General features: G+C 46.3%; 1 protein-coding gene across 1 annotated transcript in view; it reads right to left on the reverse strand.

Moving 5' to 3' along the window:
* Positions 1-2,360: 2,360 nt before the first annotated feature.
* LOC134413032 (uncharacterized) overlaps positions 2,361-23,361 on the reverse strand; it is a 192,776-nt gene continuing 171,775 nt past the window's right edge. Inside the window, exons 2-4 of the mRNA XM_063147067.1 lie at positions 8,637-8,715; positions 6,049-6,151; positions 2,361-3,439 (exon numbers count right to left, since the gene is read on the reverse strand). Coding sequence (XP_063003137.1) covers positions 3,292-3,439; positions 6,049-6,151; positions 8,637-8,715 — 330 coding nt within the window. The 3' untranslated portion in view covers positions 2,361-3,291. The remainder of the gene's footprint in view (positions 3,440-6,048; positions 6,152-8,636; positions 8,716-23,361) is intronic.

Genomic DNA, 23,361 nt, shown 5'->3' on the forward strand with positions numbered 1-23,361 from the left:
ATTTATTTTGCAAGGAGTTTAGCATGACGATGCTCAAATTCGAATTCCCACCCCATTGTTTTCTAGGGGCAGTGGCCACTTCTGTCCTGGGGGGGGGAAGCGGGGGGGGGACACATCCAGAGAGAGGGGGGAAGGGACCTGGGGGTTTAAACCTGGAGGTTTAATGACTCCAGACAGATCAGCTGGGTTTGCTAGAGTTGGGTGGCAGCTTCAGCTTCAGGGGTGGTGGTATAGAAATGTAAGAAATAAAATAAATGTAATGCATTTATTTGCTCTCCCTTGAAAGGGAGTGCTGGATCCGTCGCTCCAAATGACAGCCCAGATAGAGGCCATGGCCAGGAGTGCCTGCTATCAGCTTCGGCTGATACACCAGCTGTGCCCCTTCCTTGAGTTAGAAGACCCAAAGACGGTCGTGCACGCGCTGGGAACTTCGAGGCTCAGCTTCTGCAATGCGCTCTACATGGGGCTACCTTCGTGCCTGGTCTGGAGACTTCAACTAGTTCAAAATATGGCAGCCAGGCTGGTCACCGGTACACCTAGGGGGGACCACATTACACCAGTCTTAAAATCTCTTCACTGGCTCCCAATGAGTTTCCGGGCGAAGTATAAAGAGTTGGTTATCACCTTTAAAGCCCAACATAGTTTGGGTCCAGGCTACGTGCGGGATTGCCTTCTCCCATACAATCCACCCCGCACACTCAGGTCCTCTGGGAAGAATCCACTTCAGCTAACACAAACTAGATTGACAACTGTTACCCAAAGGACCTTCTCTTCTGCTGTTCCCAGACTGTGGAACGGCCGGCCGGAGGAGACTCGTCAACTTAACAGCCTTTTGGCATTCAAGAAAGCTATCAAGACTGATCTCTTCCGGCAGGCCTATCCAGTGGAATTTTAAGATGTTTTTAAAATGTTTTTAGGATTTTAAAAAATGTTTTTAACAACGTACATTATGTTTTAATTGTATTTTATCATTTATTGTTGTTCGTCGCCTCGATCGAAATGGAGAGATGGGCTAGAAATAATGTATTCATCATCATCATCCTTTGTCAAAAAGTTCATTTAGGGCACTTTCCTTAAGCTGGGAAGAAGGCAGAGATGCTGAGCCAAGTCCCAAACTCTCAGTTTCCTCTTCAATTTCGTTTTCAGATTCCGTTTCCTTCCAGGGAAAGGGGAAAATGTGTAGCTCTCTGGACGTTGCTGGCCTGCAATTGGCAATGCTAGAGGCTGATGGGAGCAACACATAAACACACACACGCTCTCACACACACACACACACACACACACACTCCTAGTGTGCCACGATGTGTCCTATTACCCCTTCAACATTTTTCACCCTGGGCTGCGGCCACCCAAAATCCTCTCTTTTTAAAGAGTGTCACAAGGGGCCCAAGGGATTCTGGGAAATAAAGATGGAGGCTGGTGGTTCATGTTGCACATGCCAGGCCCCTAGTTAAAAACTTTTTTAAAAAAAAAATCAAACATCTTAATAAAGTAAAGTAAAAATCAGGTGAGGCATCGAACGTAGTGAGCATGAAGTGTCCATGGGCACGTCAAGGCCCCCAATAGGGTTGTCGGAGAAATCCACCACTGATTATTATTATTATTATTATTATTATTATTATTTTATTTATTTATTTATTGCATTTTTATACCGCCCAATAGCCGAAGCTCCCTGGACGGTTCACAAAAACTAAAACAATTCAAAGTGTAAAACAAACAGTATAAAAACATGAGATAAAATACACATTAAAACGAATTAAAACATACCATACATGATTAAAACATCCTGAAAACATTCTAAAATTTCAGTCTTTATTGCTTTTTTTAAATTCTAAAAGACTGTCAAGTTGACGAATCTCCTCCGGCAGGCCATTCCACAGTCTGGGAGCAGCGGAAGAGAAGGTCCTCTGGGTAACAGTTGTTAATCTAGTTTTTGCTAGCTGAAGGCTTTAAAGGTAATAACCAACACTCTGTACTTTGCCCGGAAACTAATCGGCAGCCAGTGAAGAGATTTTAAAACTGGTCTAATGTGTTCACCCCTAGGTGGACCAGTGACCAGCCTGGCTGCGATATTTTGGACTAATTGAAGTCTCCGGACTAGGCACAGAGGTAGCCCCATGTAGAGCGCATTACAGAAGTCAAGCCTTGAAGTTACACGACCATCTTTAGGTCTTCCAACTCTAGGAAGGGGCGCAGCTGGCGTATCATCCGAAGCTGATAGTAGGCACTCCTGGCCGTGGCCTCTATCTGATTCAAAGGAGTTGGGATTTCCATGAATTTGACCTGTAATTCCCACGGCAGAATGGCTTTTTTCAAGTTGCGTGGATTCTGTAAACTTGCAGACTGTTTTTTTTTTAAAAAAATAAAGAATTCCAGAATTGTAGGCAAATTTAGTCCTCCAAAAATACAAAAAGTTGCTGGAAACGACACTGATATATTTTATAGAATATTTTAATGCATATTTTTTTAAAAAAGCACCAATTGCAAATGCACATTCCCCTCCACCATAGATACTTGGCTAAAGTGTGAAAATGCAAATTTTGGGTGGGTATCTGCGCACGTGCGCCGTTGCGCAAATCCACAAATGGACATGGAAGTGCACATTTGCGGAAGTGTTCGCCTCCCAACGCAAACAAAATATCCATATGTGCCTATAAAAAGCGTGATTCCAGGAGTGGAGGATGGCACGACAGGGACCTAACAATCCGCAAAATATAGATGGAATGGATTTAACAACATCTGCACATGTTGTTAAAGCGCTTCGGGGTGCCTCGGGCTGATTCAGGGTGGTGGTGGGCCACTCCCCCCGCACGCTCACTCACAAAGAAAAGCCAATGTGAGGCTGAATGTGAGTCCATTGGACTCACCTCCATCCACCTCCTCTTTCCCCCGGCTCCGGGTTCAGGGGTCAACAGGGAGAGAGGGTGGGACAGTGGTGAGTGAGCAGGGGGGGTCCAATGGACACCTAGTTGGCCTTGCACCCCACTTTCCTAGACAACAGCCACATAGCAGGCACCGAGGAACCAATAAGAGCTGACCCGAATGGGGAGGGCTGAACCTCACTTCTGATTCGATTCTGAAGCGAGGTAGCCCAGCCCTGAAGCACCTTGGGTTGAATCAGGGCCATTTCGGAGGTGCTGAAACAGTCTCCGAGGCAAATCGGGGCAGGAGGGGGTGTGCACAGCCCTACTCAGTTCCAAAGTCTGGAGGGGGACGTGTGGTTATGAAGATGAAGCAGGACAAGAAAACTTTGCTCGTGCCGTCCTTAGTTGGTGCCAGATTCCAAACAGTCTATAGGAAGAGGAAGAAGAAGAGTCCACCAAAGATGATCGGGAACAGGGCTGTGATGGGACCTCCAAGAGCAGCCGCTCTGGAACTTTTTGATGCCTTGTTTTTGAGTTCATCCTGCAATTGCTGGATATCTGCTTCGTATTTCTCTCTGGGACAGGTGGGGGGAGAGAGAAAAAAAACCCAAATTTAAGAGCGGGGGTACATATTGCAATTAGATGATCAAACGACTTCCATTAAACCGCTTTCCCAAGCCTGACATTGAGTCAGAAAAATGGAAGAGCAGGGTAAAAAAGGGTCCTGTGCTTGGGATAATTGGGTGAACTCCCCTAAGCTGACGGTTGCTGGAAACAGTGCATTGACCTTCAGCCAGTGCGAACTGCGAAAATCCCGTTCAAGCCGAAAGGAATTTCTCACCCATCCCTAGTTTCAGAACAGATTAAGGGAGTTTCCAAAGAGGGTGTCCATCCCTCTCTTCCTAGAATTTGGGCTAGTGTGCAATGAAAATACATCAAATAAAGAAAGAAAGAAATAGGAATGGGATCTCCCCATAGAGAGGCAAGCTACAGATGCTAAAGATACACCCGGCATAGATTTTATCCCTGCTGAATTTATTAAAATCAATCAGGATTGGTGGGCCCCTTTGTTAGCCGCTCTTTTTACCGTTATAAATCAATCTGGCAAAATCCCTGGCAGTTGGAGACACGCAATTGTGGTTCCGATATACAAAAAGGGACATCCAAAGGATCCTGGGAATTTTAGACCTATCAGCCTCCTCTCAATAATAGGCAAGCTCTATGCTCGATTTCTATCTAATAGACTAACTGACATCCTTGAGGCCAATAATGTTGTCACGGAAGCCCAAGCTGCCTTTAGAAAGAATCACTCCACTTCTGATCATGGTCTGATTCTTTTTCACTTAGCCGAGAAACATCTTAAGTTTCTACGTAGCAAACTGTTTGTCGCCTTCATGGATCTGAAGTCCGCTTTCGACTCCATCCCTAGAACTAAACTATGGGAGAAATTAGATAAAATCCTGGTGGACAAAAGACTTCTTAATCTTATAATGGTTCTATACAGCGACAGAAGGATGCAAGTTAGATGTGGCACACAGGGACAGCTTTCAAATGAAATTCCTATGTCTAGAGGAATAAGACAGGGCTGTATCCTTGCACCTACACTATTTAACCTATACATAAATGATATTGAGGAGGCCCTGTCTGACCATGAAGGACACTTGCCCAAACTTGGCGCAAGGAAAATTCCTATTTTACTTTACGCAGATGATGCTGTTATTCTCTCCCGCTCTAGACCTGGTTTGAAACATCTTTTAATGAAATTCTCCAACTTTTGTTTGACCAACGATCTGAAAATTAATTTTGAGAAATCTAAAGTCATGGTCTTTGAAAATAGATTTTCTCAACGTCGGTGGTCCCTTGATGGGCATATCCTGGAACAGGTGAAAATTTTCTCTTACCTGGGGCTGCTATTCCATCATACCCTGTCCTGGAGTGCCCATAGATCGGCCACCCTTAATAAAGCTTCAGTCAGTTCAGCCGTAATAACACGCTTTTTCTTTACTAAAGGGGGAATGTTTATACCGTCTGCCATCAAAGTGTTTAATGCCAAGTCTGCAGCCCAGCTTTTATATGCCTCCAATATCTGGATAGGGGGATTAACATCTGAGATAGATAGGCTGCAGACAAGGTTTTTGAGGACCCTTCTTCAACTCCCAAAGTGTGTCCCTAATTCGGTACTTTTGTTGGAAACCGGGGAAAGCTCTCTTTCGCTTAGGGCTTGGTGGTCTGCCTTAAAATTTTGGATGGAAGTTAGTCTTTTTGGGAGGGGCTCAGGTCTGCTTCCCTGTCTGGCTCAGGACAACTACGTGAACAGCTGGTCCAAGCTTCTTGCCAGGAAGGCAGCTTCAATAGGTCTCTCCTCTTCCCTCCTCCTTAATCTGGGCTTGAATTTTGCTTTTAAAGCTATCAAACAAAGACTGTGGGATATAGCCTTCTGCGACTTACGTGCTCGCTCTCATGTTTCTTGCTCTCCCAGTGCATTGCACGTTCATTACGTTGGGCCTCTTCAGCTGGCTGACTATCTAAAGAACTTGTCGGTCGCTAAATATCGTATTGCCTTCTCCAAGGCCAGATGCAATGTTTACTCTATTGAATTACTTCAGGGCAGATATGCTGGTGTCCCTTATCAGGAACGACGGTGCCCCTGTAGGAATACGGAAGTGGAGACGATGGAGCATATCCTTCTTTCCTGTAGCTTTTATAATCAGGCCCGCCATCTTATGATCACCCCATTGTTGAGCAAACCGTCCAGAAGTACAGGCAAATTTTATGTTAAGTTTCTGTTGGAAGATAAGTCCTCAAGTGTAACTTTGGCTGTTGCTAAATTTCTTACAGTGGCGGCCAAGATTAGAGCTCTTTGTGTATTAGACTAAAGTTGATAATAGCTCTAACTGTATGATTTCATGTCTGATTCTTGTGTTTGGTTGTTTGTTGCTTTTCTTTTTATGGATCTATAGATCGCAATAAAGAAAGTTAAGTTAAGTTAAGATGCTAAAGATAAATTAAATCAGGGGTGTGGGGGAAATCTCCTTTTTGCCCTGATAAGGGTTTTTCCGGAAACATCTGGCTCAGCAGCTGCAGTAAACAGGAAGCTCAGTCAACTTCGGGGCGAATCCAGCCAGGAAATTCTCATGTTCTTCCCCAAGCGAAGCTGAGCAGATTCGGGATCTGCTCTACTTACCGTTGCTCCTCTTTCTCACGTTGGTACTGTTGGCTGTGACGCTGGGCGTCCTTCAGGGCCTCTGTTTTGTCGTGAAGCTGCTGTTTCAGATGTTTTACTTCTTCTACGGAAAGAGACGGAGGGCCAGTTACCTCACTGTCTAAAAATATTTCCCTGCAAGGATGAAAGACTCTCAAGTAAGATTTCTGAGCAGTCATGGCAGTGGTCATAGGGGGTGCTTCTGGATCCGTCGCTCCAAATGACAGCCCAGATAGAGGCCACGGCCAGGAGTGCCTACTATCAGCTTCAGCTGAGACGCCAGCTGTGCCCCTTCCTAGGGTTGGAAGACCTAAAGACGGTCGTGCAGCGCTGGTAACTTCGAGGCTCAGCTTCTGCAATGCGCTCTACATGGGGCTATCTCTGTGCCTAGTCCGGAGACTTCAATTAGTCCAAAATATAGCAGCCAGGCTGGTCACTGGTCCACCTAGGGGGGACCACATTAGACCAGTTTTAAAATCTCTTCACTGGCTGCCGATTAGTTTCCGGGCAAAGTACAGAGTGTTGGTTATTACCTTTAAAGCCCTACGTGGTTTGGGTCCAGGCTACCTGCGGGATCGCCTTCTCCTCTGCACAATCCGCCCCGCACTCTCAGGTCCTCTGGGAAGAATCCACTTCAGCTAGCAAAAACTAGATTAACAACTGTTACCCAGAGGACCTTCTCTTCCGCTGCTCCCAGACTGTGGAATGGCCTGCCGAGGAGACTCGTCAACTTGACAGTCTTTTAGAATTTAAAAAAGCAATAAAGACTGATCTCTTCCGGCAGGCCTACCCAGTGAAATTTTAGAATGTTTTCAGGATGTTTTAATCATGTATGGTATGTTTTAATTCGTTTTAATGTGTATTTTACCTCATGTTTTTATACTGTTTGTTTTACACTTTGAATTGTTTTAGTTTTTTGTGAACCGCCCAGGGAGCTTCGGCTATTGGGCGGTATAAAAATGCAAATAATAATAATAATAATAATAATAATAATAATAATAATAATAAATTACACCTGGACAACCACCCTCGAATCTTTTCCCTCTTTATACCAAACATGCACAATTGTATTCTTTTGGCCTCAAAGTGTCCCCGACCTTAACTTGGCTTCCAACAGCCTTCCATTTTTATCCAACCAGAACTGGGCTGAATATCTCCCCTTTCTCAATTTTCATGGGACCAACTTCTTCCCCATAAAAATGGGGGGGGGGTTGTGCTGGGGGGGTTGAATGCCGAGAGCTTTCAGAGGTGTGTGTGGTAAATGTCCCTGCAAGAGGCCTCACGTCTGGTACACGATCGAGGTGGACAAAATGACACCTGGTGTGGAGAATGTGGACAGGAAGACATTTTTCTCACACTCCCATAATACCAGAATCCCAACAGGGTCGTCCCATGAACTTCATTACTGGGAGATTCAGGACAGGTCAAAGGAAAAGGACTTCTTCACACAACGGCAGAGTTAGACTATGGAACTCGCTACCACAAGATGTAGCGATGGCCAACAATTTGGATGGCTTTCAAAGGGGGTTGGATTAATTCCTGGAGGAGAAGGCTATATCCATAGCTATGAGTCTCAATGCTATGTGCTACCTCCAGTAACAGAGATAGCAAGCCCATCTACACCAGTTGCTGGGGAACATGGGTGGGAGGGTGTTGTACTCCTGTCCTGTTTGTGGGTACCTAGTCAACAGCTGGTTGGCCACTGTGTGAACAGAGTGCTAGACAAGTTGGTCCCTTGGTCTGATCCAGCACGGCTCTTCTTATATTCAGTGATAACCTTCTCCGCTGCCATGAATGGGTCCAGTCTCCTTTTGAAGCTATCCAGGTTGGTGGCCATCACTACATCTTGTGGTAGAGAGTTCCACAGATTAACTATCCTCCGTGTGAAGAAGTCTTTCTTTTCATCTGCCCAGAATCACCGTTCGCTTGCATGGAATGACTCCACTGTGTGTGTGTTTGCATTCTATAACAGAGGGAGAAAAACTTTACCTGCTGTAGAATTGTTCCCAAGGGTATTCTTTCAAGAGAAAGTAAATAGCTGCCTCTTTTACCAAATGCCTCTGGGAACCATATCATGGCTTTATTTATGTAGGTATGCATTAAAAAAAATACTCCAAGATTGCCTTTCCATATCCAAGCAAGGCAGTTTGCAAGATGTCCAGACAATAAAACTACCGTCAAATAAAATTGGAGTAAAGTTGAGATATAAAGAAACACCTTTAGCATCATAGCAAGCTGGCTTGAAGCACCATTCTGGGGGTTGAAAGGTGGGATATGAATGAACAAATAAACAGAATAATAAATCACCCCCTTAAAAAATATAACGAACATTTTAAAAGCTGAGTGGGGTTTTTTGCTTTTAATTTTGAGAGTTTTGAACCCCTTCCTGAATCCATTGTTTTGCCTAGGGCATCCATCCCCAATATAGGGCCTAGCAGATGTTTGGACATCAACTCCCATCAGCCCCTGCCAATGGTCAGGGGTGCTGGGAGTTGGGAATCCAAAACATCTGGACCGCACCCTTATCTTCCCCAGCTGTCTACTGATCTGTCTCCATCGTCTTGTCTCACCTTCAACAGTTTTGCGCTTCTCCGCTTCTCTCTGGGCGGCTTCCGCCACTTCGGAGCTGACGTTCTTTTCCAACCTTTTCTAGCGAGAGAAACGTGAAAGAAGACGCAGGTCAGAGGAATGTGCAACGGATCCAAACGTGTTTGGATTTCTAGAAATCCTTTCCACGAATTCCGCAGAGGATGTGATTTTTCTGAATCCTACTGATTCTGCGGACTTACGGACCTGTTTAGTTTTTTTTTTACTTCGGGGGAGGGGGGAAGATTTCCGCAAATGTGCAGTTGTGCGACTCTGCACATTCATCTTTCGCTTCACGATTGGTTTTCTCTTTCGTTTTTGTTAAATTCACAATAAAAAGAAAAAAGACGAATTCAAAATAACTTGGGGGGGGGAGGGATGCAACCACGCAACACTGGAAGGAATTCTTGAACCCAAGGTGAGCGTGGTGAACTGTACCCCTCAGATTTCAGATTTAAGGTGGATTAGGGAAGCTTTAGGGTGGATTCCTGCATTGAGTTGGGGGTTGGACTCGATGGCCTTGTAGGCTCCTTCCAACTCTGCTATTCTATGATTCCATTCTCCTTTCACAAGGGAAGTACATCTCTCTCTCTCATCTATGAAAGACAGAGCCTTCTTTGTGGTGGGACAGAACTGGCTCAATTTTACCGGGCTCAATTTTGGGACCCTCTCTCCTAGCTTTTAGAAAGGGCATGAAAACCCATCTTCCCCCACCCCCCACCCCAGAACTGTTGTGTTATAAATGGATACTATTGTTTTTATACTGTTGTTTTTATGTTTCTGATGGTTTCGAAATTTTGTATACTTTTTAATGATTATTATTTTAACTTTTGTGAACCACACAGAGAGCTTCGGCTGTGGGGCGGTATATAAATGTAATAAATAAATAAATAAACCTTTTAAATTATGTGGCTGTTTTCATTTTTAACATTGATTTGCTATTGATTATCGCATTTATATTCCGCCTTTTTTCCTCTTGCAAGGAGCGTACGTGGTTCCTCCTGTTCTCCATTTCATCCTCACAACAACCCTGTGAGGTAGGTTAGGACTAAGAGCCAGGGACTGGCCCGACTCCAGAGTCTCCACTCTAACCACTACACCACATTACTTTCATAGAATCCTAGAATAGTAGAGTTGGAAGGGGCCTAAAAGGCCATCTAGTCCAACCCCCTGCTCAATGCAGGAATCCACCGTTACTTTTTTAATCAATGTAGGAATCATCCGTTATTTTTTAATCAATTTCTTAAACAAAAGAGGGCATACGGAACCCTTCTTTGATTTGCGGAGGGCATGAAATTGGGAGGGATACAGCTGATGTCTCTCTCTTTTTTTTAATCGTGTCTTTTTTTGAAGGCATGATCTATCGTTAACCTCAGCAATAATTAACTGTGGCAAACGGACATCAATATTGGTTTTCCAGCTGCCCTCTGCATTTTGCAAGCGGAACGCTTTGAAGCTTCGTAAATGATCGGAGAGACGCTTCCTTGATCCGCTTTGCAAAATGGACCCAGGAGTAATGCTGTCTTCTCCAACCCAGGTTTCTCCATGGACCCATCGTCCATCGTGGTTGTGGCTGATGGGGATTTGAGCACAAATCGTCTGGAAGGATCCCCCAGTAGAAGACTGCTGAAGAACTGGAACCAACTTTCCCCAACTCAGAGCTCTCCAGAGACTACAACTCCCATCATTTCCAGCTAGCAGGAATTACAGATAGGAAAGTCATCAGAAGTGCCCTGATGCTGGATCTGACCAAGGGTCCATCTAGTCCAGCACTCTGTTCACACAGTGGCCGACCAGCCATCGGCCAGGGATGAACAAGCAGGACATGGTGCAACAGCACCCTCCCGCCCATGTTCCCCAGCAACTGGTACAATAGAGCTCCGGCTATTGGGCGGTATAGAAATGTAATAAATAAATAAATAAATACTGCCTCAGATATTGGAGCTAGCACACAACCATCAGGGCTAGTAGCCATTGATCGCCTTCTCCTCCAAGAATTGATCCAGCCCCCTTTGAAAACCATCCAAATTGGTGGCCATCGCCACATCTTGTGGCAGTGAGTTCCATAGTTCAACTCTGCGCTGTGTGAAGAAGTCCTTCCTTTTATTTGTCCTGAATCTCCCACCCATCAGCTTCATGGGATGATCCCGCTGGGTTCTAATATTTTGACAGGCTAGCAAGTTTTTTAACAAATAATAAATCAATGAACTTCTTCTGCCTCCCTTTCCGCCTTGCAACTTTCTGTCCACGGGCCCTTGTCTAACCGAGAGCACCAGGCTGTGCGCCATAGTGGTTAAAGCATCCGACCAAGAGATGTTAAGAGAATTGCGTTCAAATCCCTCCGGGGTCATCTTGAGCCAGTCATTCATTCTCAACCTGACCTACCTCCCAGGGTTGTTGTGAGTATCGAACGTGTTCAGGGAACCACACACATTGGTAGGGAAGGTGCGATAATAATCAAACAGCCGATACATTTGGTTCGCGGTGCAAACGCTTCCCTGAGGCCTGTGTTTGCGCGGCTGCGTTTTCCCTCCGCGAATACGTCTCATTCTGAAGTGAAGTCAAGAGAACACAAAGCATTTACCAGCTGGTTTTGGCAGGCGTCCCAACGCCCTTTCATCTCGTCCACGCTCTGGTTGGCATTCACCAGTTGGACTCTCAGCCTGCCGCCTTCCTCTTCGTCCTTCTTCTTCTCCTTCTCCATGGCCTCCATGCACTGCCCGAGGGACGCGATCCGAGCCTGAGTCTGAGAGCTCTGGTTCTGTAGCTCTGACTGGCATTCGGCCAGTCGGACGGACGGCTCCGAAAGCCATTCCGAGATGTACAAACCCAAGAAGATGATAAATAGGAACCACCCAATGGCTTGGAAGAGGCCACAAATTAGCATTTTTTTCTTGTTTGACATGTTGACGTCCATAGAACCTGTCGGGGACGAAGGGCAGGGGACATAGGCCACCTGTCTACCCATCGAAGGAGAAGTTCAAACAGAAAGGGTTCCTGCTCAGAGTGCGAAGCGAAGCTCTTCGCTGCCTCGTCCCTCCCTCCGGACGTCCCTCTTCCTCCCTTTTCGGAGAATTCACATGATTCAAGAGGAAAACAGGCACCAGTAGGGGGACACCCAACGCCGGAGAAACGAAACTAATCAGCTCCAACATTTGGAAACGCGCGGGTACCCGCAAAAAAAAGGGGGGGGGAGTCCTCTCCATCCGCATTCCTGCAGCCCTCCAGATGTGCTGGAACACGACTCTGGTCGTCCCCAGCTATTTCAGCTGGGGAGGATGGGATTTGTTGTCTAATTAAAGAGGGCTTTTGTGCAGAAAGAAGGTAGGCGAGTCAGTTGGAAAGGGAGATGTGGAAATGTGGGTGGGTGGGTGGGTGGGTGTCGATACTCTAGCCCAGACTCAGTGGTTGGGTGTGGGGTGTTGTTGAACCATGGGTTGTTGCGTTGTCTGAATGCAGCGCATTTTCAGCGGGGTGGCTCATTAACCCCCTTGAGCAGCCCAGCAACAAACCACGGGTTCTCAAGGTGGAGAAAATTAAGCCACGCGGCAGAAAACGCCCTGGGTTCAGACAACGCACCAACCCATGTTTCAACAAACAACCCACGGAGTGTGGGTCGGCGTGTTGTGCGGACCCATAGCCAGGGTACGGGTGTACCTAGGTCAGGCTTGCTCAACCTTGTGCCCTCCAGATGCTAGCTGGGGATTGATTGATTGATTGATTGATTACATTTATACCGCCCCATAGCCGAAGCTCTCTGGGCGGTTTACAAAAGTTAAAAACAGTGAACATTAAAAAGCATACAAAATTTTAAACCATCAGAAACATAAACAGTATAAAAACAACGGTATCCATTTAAAAACAACAGTCCTGGGGTCCGTTAAAAAACAAACTTAGTTAAATGCTGTTAAATGTTTTTTATACTGTATTTTGTAATTGTGCTTTTAACCTGTTGGTTGTTTTATTGTGGTTTTAATTTTTGTGAACCGCCCAGAGAGCTTCGGCTATTGGGCGGTATAGAAATGTAATAAATAAATAAATAAATAAATAAAATACCTGGGAGAAGAGAAAAGTCTTAACCTGGCGCCTGAAAGATAACCGGGTGTGGCGTCAGGCGAGCCTCATCGGGGAGATCATTCCACAGTCGGGGCCACCACCGAAAAGGCCCTCTCCCTTGGGATGATGGGAGTTAGAGTTTCATTGTAGCCTCTCAGTTTTAGTCGCCTCGTTGTTCAGAAAGAAAATCTGACCGCACCGACACTTTCTCGGATAACTAAATTGATCAAAGCTGACTCACACCCAGGTGCTTCAATGACAGGGTGGAGAACTCAGCCGCAACAGACGTTTGACATGTCTGAGAAACGCTTTCGAAAATTCAGACTCTTTTTAAAAAATAAATAAATGCAGACTTTGAGAAACGAAACATGTCCTTGTGGTTTACACAGGAAGCCGTTGATCAAGTTGGCTAGGTGGTTTTGAAGAATTATTATTATCGTTGTTGTTGTTATTATTAGTATTATTTTAAAAAGAGAGGTAAACTTGAAACTGGTGCCAGGAGGAGGTTTTATGGTGCAATCTCATGCATGTTGACACAGGGGGGGAAAAAGAGCCAGTGTGGTGTAGTGGTTAGAGCATTGGTCTGAGGAGAGCTGGGTTCGAGTCCCCGTTCAGCCGAGGAAACCCACTGGGTGACTTTGGGCCAGTCACAGACTCTCAGGCCAACCTACCTCACAGGGTTGTTGTTGTGAGGATAACATGGAGAGGAGGAGGTTTAGGTATGCCGCCTTGGGTTTCTTAAGGTGGAAAAAAGGTGGGATATAAATGCAACAATAAATAAATAAGTCCTACAACCCTCCAGAGAGAATTTTCAGGCATAGCAGGAAGTAGGCTTAGGGTGACCCTATGGAAAGGAGGACCGGGCTCCTATATCTTCAAGGGTTGTATAGAAAAGGGAGTTTCATGACATGTCATTTGTACGCCTGCAGCACCTGGTGAAATCCCCTCTTCGTCACAACAGTTAAAGCTGCAGGAGCCTTGCCCTCTTTTCCTTCTGGTCAAAAGGGCAGGGCTCTCTTGACCAGATATTATTATTATTATTATTATTATTATTATTATTATTATTATTATTATTAGTTACGTGATGTGCTTTCATTAGACTCGTGTACAGACTTGCACACGTTCTAATGAGACTCACACCCTTGGCAATAGAGCGTCTGTGGCTAAGTAAGGCGATTCTTACTCAAGAAACTTACAACCCATCTCAGACTAGGCCTTGCTCTCTAGAGGTCAAGATGGAGATCACTGACTCTTCGACAGACAGATACAGGGAGTCTGTGAACCACTAACTCTCTTCCCTGCCTAGCTGAATTCTTAGCCCTTGGTCTGCTCTTCTGCCTTCTGTAGGGTGACTCTATGAAAAGGAAGGACAGGGCTTCTGTAACAATTGTAGAGGGAAAGGAATTTCAGCAGGTGTCATTTGTATGCATGGAGTACCTGATGGAATTCCCTTGTCATCAAACAGTTCAGCCTGCAGGAGCTCTGCCCTCTTTTGTATCTGGTCACTGTAGTATAGCTCCTGCAGCTTTCACTGTTGAGATAAAAAGGGAAATTCCCTTTCCTCTAAAACGGTTGAAGATACAGGAGCCCTGGCCTCCTTTCCATATGGCCACCCTACCTTCTGCTATGACATCGTCTTTCATCACCATACCCCACTTTGAATATTTCCCTTGAGCCCGCCTCACAAATCCCAGGTCACCATGGGAACAGCCATAAACAGGTTGACATCATTGCAAGTGTGTGGCCTATTCCTTACCGGACTTTGGGCCGGTAAGGACTGCAGCTGTGAGACTCAGCATTAGGGAAACTTTCCAGAGCGGTGGCCTTTCAACATCATGGCAGGTAAGACATTTTTTCTTAGATGTGGAAGATGGAATGAGGAATAATGTCAGAAAGAATTTCTGTCTGTTGGTTTTATAAACTTTTTTAGATATAAGTGATCAGAATGGCAGTAAACCCACGTATCCGAAAAGCCAGTCTCATTTCTATCTTGATGAGAGGAAAATTTGATGTTGCTATAGTATTGATCCAGGTTAAAAAGTCAATGAAACTATGTGGATTTGCAAAAATTTAAAAAAATATCGTCTATGTATCGTTTATAGAATAGTATTTCCTTATAGAAGGGGTTTTGAGCCGGATGAGAGATAAAATCCTCTTCCAGCCGTGCCATGATTAAATTGGCCGCACTAGGGGCAAAAGGGCTTCCCATGGCAACGCCTCGAATCTGCAGGAATTGTTTTTCATCAAACCTAAAATAGTTTTTTTCTAATATGATCTCAGTAAGTTCTAATAGGACATAGGTAGGTGGAGAAAGATTATCCCGTTTCTTGAGATACCATTCAACAGTATTCCGTGCCTCAATATGGGGGGTAGTATCGAGGGAATGGACGTCGAAAATTGCCATAATGGCATCGGGCGGAATATATTTACCCTCTATTTTATAGATGAAATCAAAGTTTTCTTTTAAATATGAAAGCATTTGTGCCACGAAGGGGTGCAAGAAATGGTCAACGTATTGGGAGAAGCAGGGCCGGTGCTACCATTAGGCCCACTAGGCAGCCGCCTAGGGCGCAGACCTCAGAGGGGCGCCGTACTGCCCTTTAAGGGTCACCGTTTTATACCAATTAGCTGTTTTAAGAAAAAACAGAATAAGTTCAAGTTTTGTGCTTTTTATTTTTTCTACAAAACATCTGTTCTTAAAAATCAAAGTTGGCCATTTGCGGGGGGGAGTTCAATAAACGCTTCCATAAACTGATGTGTCTTCTTCCCAACAGAATCCAGAGAGGATTTCAAACTGCCCCGGATCCCTCAGGAGAGAGGAATGACCAAGGAAACACCTCTGCCAAGCCCACGTCGTGATGAGTGGAGCCGTAAAACGACTCAGTTTCAAGCGAAGCCATGGCCAACGTATCAGCCGTCAAAAGTGCCCTCCAGACTGCCCAAGTTGGTGGAGGCCTCCTTGCCGAGGCCCGAAAGAAAGAACAATTTCTTCCTTCGCGGAGTGCCAGTAGAGGAGCCTGTGCCGCCGCCAACAACGGTACAGAAGCCAGTGCCGCCTCGTGTGCGGACCCCAGATATTACCAGCTTGTGGGTCAACCCACAATACGCGACTACCCTGGAGCCGGTGACACCCCCAACGCAGAGCCGAGGAGCAACTTCGCCAAAGAAGCCACGCCGGGCATCTCTCCAAAAGTCAAAGGCGACCTGCGTCGGAAAGGCCGCTCCGGCAAAAGCGAGAGAGACGCCTTGGCAAAAGACCGATGGACCCAACCCACCACCTTCGACTTCGTCCAGGCCAACGCGGCTTTACTATCCAAAGCCGCCGCACAGGTCAGTGACAAGACTACGACATTTGTAAGGATTCGCCAGGATTCCTATTGATAAATCAGGGTTAGGGGGAAGGGGTTGTTGCAAACCATTTTGCCCATTTTGCTCAAAGCAAGACATTTGCTTTCAAAAACGGGTTTTTAATGGTTTGTACATGTTTTTTCAGTGTTGGAAGAAAGGGGATCGCCCTGATCGTAGGGATGCAGGGGGCGCTTTCAATTGACACCCACGGGATTGCGGTCTTGTTCCTAATGATTTGGAGTAGTTGCCTCAATTGAAAGGCATCATGGTACAGCCTAAGATTTGGGACACCCAACCCCCCTAGTTTAGTTGGCCGGAAGAGCGTGGCTTGATTGACACGGATGCGCTTGCCCCCTCCACTGAACGTGGCTAGAGCTTGTTGCCAACGTTTGAACTCATTTCCAGGAATCTCTACTGGCAAGGTATGAAACAGAGAAGACGGTTTAGGCAACAAAGTCCATTTCAGGGCCGTATTCCTCCTTAGTCAAGATAATTTAAGTTCCTTCCACAGAATCACTTGAAAACCCTTTTGTCTGAATGGAAGACTAACATGTTATGCCTTCATTTTTCCAGAGTGCCATAGGCCGCATTCCATCCGGCTTGGGTCCATCGGTCAGCCCTGGCTTTGCCACGGCCTTTTCCACGCAGGCCGCCATCGATGTCGGGAGAGATGTCAGGCGTGGCTTCGGCGGCGAAGTTGTCACTAGGCTCTGCAGACGGGGAGGCACCGGCTTCGGGGTAGACGTGTGGGGTGGCTCTGGCCACCTGGTGATATCTGGGCTCCGCACAGGAGGCGGCAACTGCTTCTGTACCGTTGTTGGAGGCGGCACAGGCTTCTCTACTGGCATTTGACAAGGGCCCTGTACTGGCTTCGGCCAAGGGGCCCTTCTTTCCATCACGGGCCTTGGAAGAAGGCCTCCACCACCTTCGGCAGGCTGGTCGGCACTTGTTTCGGCTGAGGAGTTGGCATGGCAGCTAGACGGTTCGCGACGTGGGCTAGGCAGAGGTCTTGTTTCAGTATGTACACTCCACTCTCCTGAGGGATCCGGGACATTCTCCAATCCTCTCTGGGTTCTGCTGTGAAGAAGACACATCAGTTGATGTCAGCATTGCATTCCCAACGGAGTTTTTATATGTTTATGTTTTTATGTTTTTGGTTCATTACACTGAAATCTGTTGATTTAAAACTTCTATAAATACTAATAAATCAATACATATTTTTGAGCTGGTTGTCTCTGCTGGATCTTCTGTTCGGTAGTACCCCTCCCCCTGCAAGAAAGGTGATAGGCCACTTGCTGCCGCAGGTGAATGTGTTGGAATTCCCCGAATACTGGGCCAAACCACTGGGCCTCCCTGTCTTAGTATTGCCTGTGTTCCTTTGAAGTGGTTAACACTCCTGCTGAGAGGAAGTTTCTAATTTATTGAAGAACTTGTCGGCTGACAATACACACAGAGCTTTCTGAACTTGGCTAAAACTTTTTAAAAATCACTAAAAATCAGCGGATGGACCTATATGCTTCAAAATTGCCATGCATCAAGCCCTTATAAAGACCTACCATATTTAAAGGCTATCATGGTGCCTAGTTACATGGCGTTACCTTTAAAAATGACAGAGATTAATGCATTTTTGTAAAAGGAGAATGGTAAAACTTTTAAAAAAACGACTAAAAACCAGCGGATGAACCTATTTGCTTCAAAATTGCCATGCATCTAGCCCTACTTAGGTTCTATCATGCTGCAATATTGCAGGTGTGTAGCTTGAAAAATGACAGCGTATTTTTAAAGAATAATTTTAAAAACTCAAACTTTTTTTAAAACCCTAAAAAGTAGCAGATGAAGCCATGTGCTTCAAAATTGCCATTCCTAAGGATATATTTAGAAGCTATCCGGTTGCCAGGTTATGTGTGTTTACCTTAAAAAATGATGGTGATCAATGCATTTTTGTAAATGGGGGGATGGTTTGAGGGTAAAATCTTAAAAATCAGTGGATGAACATCTGTGCTTCAAAACTGCCATGCATCAAGCCCCGCTTAGGTTCCATCACAATGCAAAGTTACATGAGTGTTTCTTGAAAAATGAGGAAGTTATAGCACTTTGAAGTGACTGGAACTCACATTTTAAAAAATTCATTGCAAGAAAACTGATGGACATATCTGTCTAAAATTGGAAATGCTTAAGCATCTCCAAGGTATCTGTAAGCTCACCAAATTTCATTTTTATATCATTAAAAATAAAAAAGTTATAGACATTTCTTTAGGCCAATGTAATCCTATGGCAAACCTCCCTTGACAGGAGGGGGTTGCACTTGCTGGAGAAAGGGGAGCAGAGGGGAAGAAAAGCAGATGGAGCGCTTCGTCTTCTTTTGTGTTCACTAAACTCCATGGAACTTACTTCTGAGTAGGATTCGGCTACACTGCCTAGTCATTCACACAAAGTGAACCAGAATTAACCTGAACTTCACACTGACTATCCCTTTAATATTGCTAGCATATTAAATGTCTGACTTGTGGTTTGGGGTGTAGTGGCTAGAGTGTCGGACTGAGAGTCGGAAGATCTGGGTTCTAGTCTACACTCAGCCATGGAAGCTCACTGGGTGTTTTGGGGCCAGTCACAGACGCTCAGCCCATCCTACCTCGCAGGCTTGTTGTTGTGAGGATAAAATGGAGAGGAGGATTATGTGCACTGCTTTGGGTTCCTTAGAGGGAAAATGGTGGGATATAAATGGAATGAATAAATAAATAAATAAATAAATAAATAAATAAATAAAACCTAACTCTTGTAGTCAGATGTTTTGATAGTGGTTGTAACAGAGATTGGTAGAAACGCAACACTGAGGCCTTATGGTGGGTGCTTCTCACCAATTCTCCCACTATTGTACAGATAAAAATCTGCAAAAGGCTGTGCCTGGAGCAAGACCTTTAATAGAAATTGTGAAAATCTAGTTTATATTACATCTCAATATAATATATTGAGGGCCGGTCATGTCAGGATGGGCCCGCCTTGGGGGCTGAGCAGGTTGGGTTGGGCACGCCTCCTTGAGCCACGTTGTCCTCCTTTTGGGGTTCCAAAATAGGGTCACGCTATGTTAGCGTAACCACCTCCATTTTCTAAAGGAAGCTGTAAAGTATCCATTACACACCAGGCGAAATGTCACGTAGCAGGGCGTCTTCAAGGGTGTCTTCATGTAACTGTCTTATCTAACCAAAACAATAGCTTCATGGCTCCAGGCAGAAAGTTAACTTGCAGTAACTTACTGTTACAAAGGGATTGTTTTGCAGAAGATAAGAAGCTCTGGGGCTACGTTCTGATTGGTTAATATTGCTATGGGGCACTGCCCCTTTCAGGCTTGAAAAGCTGTTCTGAATTTCCAATTCTTTGTCTGACTGTTGCTTTCAAGACTCTCAGATCTTGATTATAATCAATAAAGCGCTTTTGAACCCTCTGTCGCTGGAAAGTGTGGAGTCGTTCTTAGGGGCTGAATTGGATCTCGTTCCTAAGGGCAAAGAACTTGTCTAACACTGGGCTCCACAATTCCAGAAGGACGCAGACAAGCTGGAGCGTGTTCAGAGGAGGGCAGCCAGGATGATCAGGGGTCTGGAAACAAAGCCCTATGAAGAGAGACTGAAAGAACTGGGCATGTTTAGCCTGGAGAAGAGAAGATGGAGGGGAGACATGAGAGCACTCTTCAAATACTTAAAAGGTTGTCACAGAGAGGAGGGCCAGGATCTCTTCTCGATCCTCCCAGAGTGCAGGACACGGATTAAGGGGCTCAAGTGACAGGAAGCCAGATTCCAGCTGGACATCAGGAAAAACGCCCTGACTGTTAGAGCAGTATGACAATGGAACCAGTGACCTAGGGATGTTGTGGGCTCTCCCACACTAGAAGCCTTCAAGAGGCAGCTGGACAAGCATCTGTCAGGTACGCTGCAGGGTGGATTCCTGCATTGAGCAGGGGGTTGGACTCGATGGCCTTGTAGGCCCCTTCCAACTCTACGATTCTATGATTCCATACGTATATAAAGGCTAAATATGTCCTAAAATGCATTTTGAAACTGGGGATCAAAACGGAGAGTGGCATTCAGTCTTGATGTTTTGACGAAACAATATCATTTTCACCGGCCGTCCAAAATTCCACAAAGAGGCTAGTCCTCTTTACCAAGCAACAGCTGGGATCGCAAACCGGCAGCTCTCTTTCCACAGGTTGGCCAGCAGGGGGCAGCACCACTTCACTCTGAAATGGGAGCCACCCATATTTCCCATGAAGCCAGAGTGTCGAAAAGTGTGTGTGTGTGTGTGTGTGTGTGTGTGTGTGTGTTTTTGCTTGTAGGAAGACTTGTTCCATTCCTAGGCTCAAGTTTGAACTGGCTGCCAAGTTCTCTTTGAAATGTGAAACCTCAGGTTTTGCGCATGTGCAATTCTGAGGTGCATCTTGGGAGCCGTAGTTCGGAATCGCGGCGTGCGGCATGCCGACATGTGCCACCATGTCACATGACCCCTTTCTGATTGGTTGTGTTCATGTGGCCTGCCAGCTCTTGGTGCCTGGCTTCAGTCCTTGGCGCTTGAGTTGCTGGCTTCATCCCTTGGCCTGTGCCTCCTGGCTTCCTCCTTTGCCTCTTGCTGTCTGGTTTCAGCCCTCAGATCTTGCTGGCTTTATCCCTTGGCCTGTGCCTCCTGGCTTCCTCCTTTGGCTCTTGCTTCCTGGTTTCAACCCTCAGATCTTGCTGGCTTCATCCCTTGGCCTGTGCCTCCTGGCTTCCTCCTTTGCCTCTTGCTTCCTGGTTTCAGCCCTCAGATCTTGCTGGCTTTATCCCTTGGCCTGTGCCTCCTGGCTTCCTCCTTTGGCTCTTGCTGTCTGGTTTCAACCCTCAGATCTTGCTGGCTTTATCCCTTGGCCTGTGCCTCCTGGCTTCCTCCTTTGCCTCTTGCTTCCTGGTTTCAACCCTCAGATCTTGCTGGCTTTATCCCTTGGCCTGTGCCTCCTGGCTTCCTCCTTTGGCTCTTGCTGTCTGGTTTCAACCCTCAGATCTTGCTGGCTTTATCCCTTGGCCTGTGCCTCCTGGCTTCCTCCTTTGCCTCTTGCTTCCTGCTTTCAACCCTCAGATCTTGCTGGCTTCATCCCTTGGCCTGTGCCTCCTGGCTTCCTCCTTTGGCTCTTGCTGTCTGGTTTCAACCCTCAGATCTTGCTGGCTTTATCCCTTGGCTTGTGCCTCCTGGCTTCCTCCTTTGGCTCTTGCTTCCTGGTTTCAACCCTCAGATCTTGCTGGCTTTATCCCTTGGCCTGTGCCTCCTGGCTTCCTCCTTTGCCTCTTGCTTCCTGGTTTCAACCCTCAGATCTTGCTGGCTTCATCCCTTGGCCTGTGCCTCCTGGCTTCCTCCTTTGGCTCTTGCTGTCTGGTTTCAACCCTCAGATCTTGCTGGCTTTATCCCTTGGCCTGTGCCTCCTGGCTTCCTCCTTTGCCTCTTGCTTCCTGGTTTCAACCCTCAGATCTTGCTGGCTTTATCCCTTGGCCTGTGCCTCCTGGCTTCCTCCTTTGGCTCTTGCTTCCTGGTTTCAACCCTCAGATCTTGCTGGCTTTATCCCTTGGCCTGTGCCTCCTGGCTTCCTCCTTTGGCTCTTGCTGTCTGGTTTCAACCCTCAGATCTTGCTGGCTTTATCCCTTGGCCTGTGCCTCCTGGCTTCCTCCTTTGGCTCTTGCTTCCTGGTTTCAACCCTCAGATCTTGCTGGCTTTATCCCTTGGCCTGTGCCTCCTGGCTTCCTCCTTTGGCTCTTGCTGTCTGTTTCAACCCTCAGATCTTGCTGGCTTTATCCCTTGGCCTGTGCCTCCTGGCTTCCTCCTTTGGCTCTTGCTGTCTGGTTTCAACCCTCAGATCTTGCTGGCTTTATCCCTTGGCCTGTGCCTCCTGGCTTCCTCCTTTGGCTCTTGCTTCCTGGTTTCAACCCTCAGATCTTGCTGGCTTTATCCCTTGGCTTGTGCCTCCTGGCTTCCTCCTTTGGCTCTTGCTGTCTGGTTTCAACCCTCAGATCTTGCTGGCTTTATCCCTTGGTCTGTGCCTCCTGGCTTCCTCCTTTGCCTCTTGCTTCCTGGTTTCAACCCTCAGATCTTGCTGGCTTTGATGTGGGGGTCTGTATCATCTGAAGGCCCTGATCATGTCCTATAGACACTTGGTAACCAATCAGGCTACCTGAATGCACAGCTGGCCATATATGGAGCAAAGTAACTGCTGTAAGGCGAACGTAGCAGCAGCCCGGAGAGGCTCTGTCAGCTATACGCATGCATCCTGTACCTTGATGTATAAATATCTCTATACCACATCCTCCCAAGTTAGTTGGAGCTGTGTGTAACATGCTGATGCTCTTGCGTGTATGACCTGTCTCTGTATCGATGCAATAAACAACTCTTAAGAATACCTGGTTCTGTCTCACTTGGAGATAAGTCCGGTTGGACAACCTAACCCATCATCCACATCAATTGGCGAGCCAGCCAGGAGCAGAAAGTCCGACTGGTCGCGCGAGGCCGGCTCGCCCCGCTGCGGCCCAGTGGGCGCCCGGTAGATATTTCTACAAGTCACAGCCGTCGGCGGGACGTGTCTTCCTCCGCTTCCATCAAAGGACGAGGCTCCTGACAGGTGAGACGAACCTTTTATTCATAAAAATCTTAGAGGGCCCTTAGAAATTTAGGAATTTTTAAGTCATCTGGCGTGGTGACACATTTACCCGGCGTGGTAATAAATCTACTCGGCGAAGTAGAAATTAATTAAGAGTGACCCATAGTCACCCGGCGTGGTGACTTGATTATCTGGCGTGGTAATCCCCAATTAAACTTGTCGTGACAAAGGACAAGAGGAGAAAATTTGTTCAAAATGGGTCAAGGTCAGAGTATTCCGAGTGGGAGTCCACTCAGTGTTATGTGTGAACAGTAGGAAAAAGGGAAACTGCCTGGCATGGCAGGATTGTCAAAGAAACGTATGCTTATATTGTGTGTTAATAAGTGGCCATTGCTGAGTCATTCATGGCCAGAAATTGGTTCTTTCAATCAGGGAGTTTTAAGATCATTGAGACATGTCTTAGAAGAATCTCGCCCTGGCCAAATGGACTACTGGTATCTGTGGGCAGATGTTGCCTATAAAAGAGCAGAACGTATTAAAAATCCTGGCCCTAGTGCTCCGCCAACAGCTTATCAGTGTGCATTGGGTGAGTCCGCTAAAGAGGCGCCGAATACTCAAAATGGCACCTCCAGTGTTGCAACCGTGGTACCACTCCCTTCACTTCCGGAGCCTGAATATGTTACCATGCAGACTCCATT

Source organism: Elgaria multicarinata, chromosome 23 (genome assembly GCF_023053635.1).
Source record: "Elgaria multicarinata webbii isolate HBS135686 ecotype San Diego chromosome 23, rElgMul1.1.pri, whole genome shotgun sequence".
Lineage (NCBI taxonomy): Eukaryota > Metazoa > Chordata > Lepidosauria > Squamata > Anguidae > Elgaria > Elgaria multicarinata.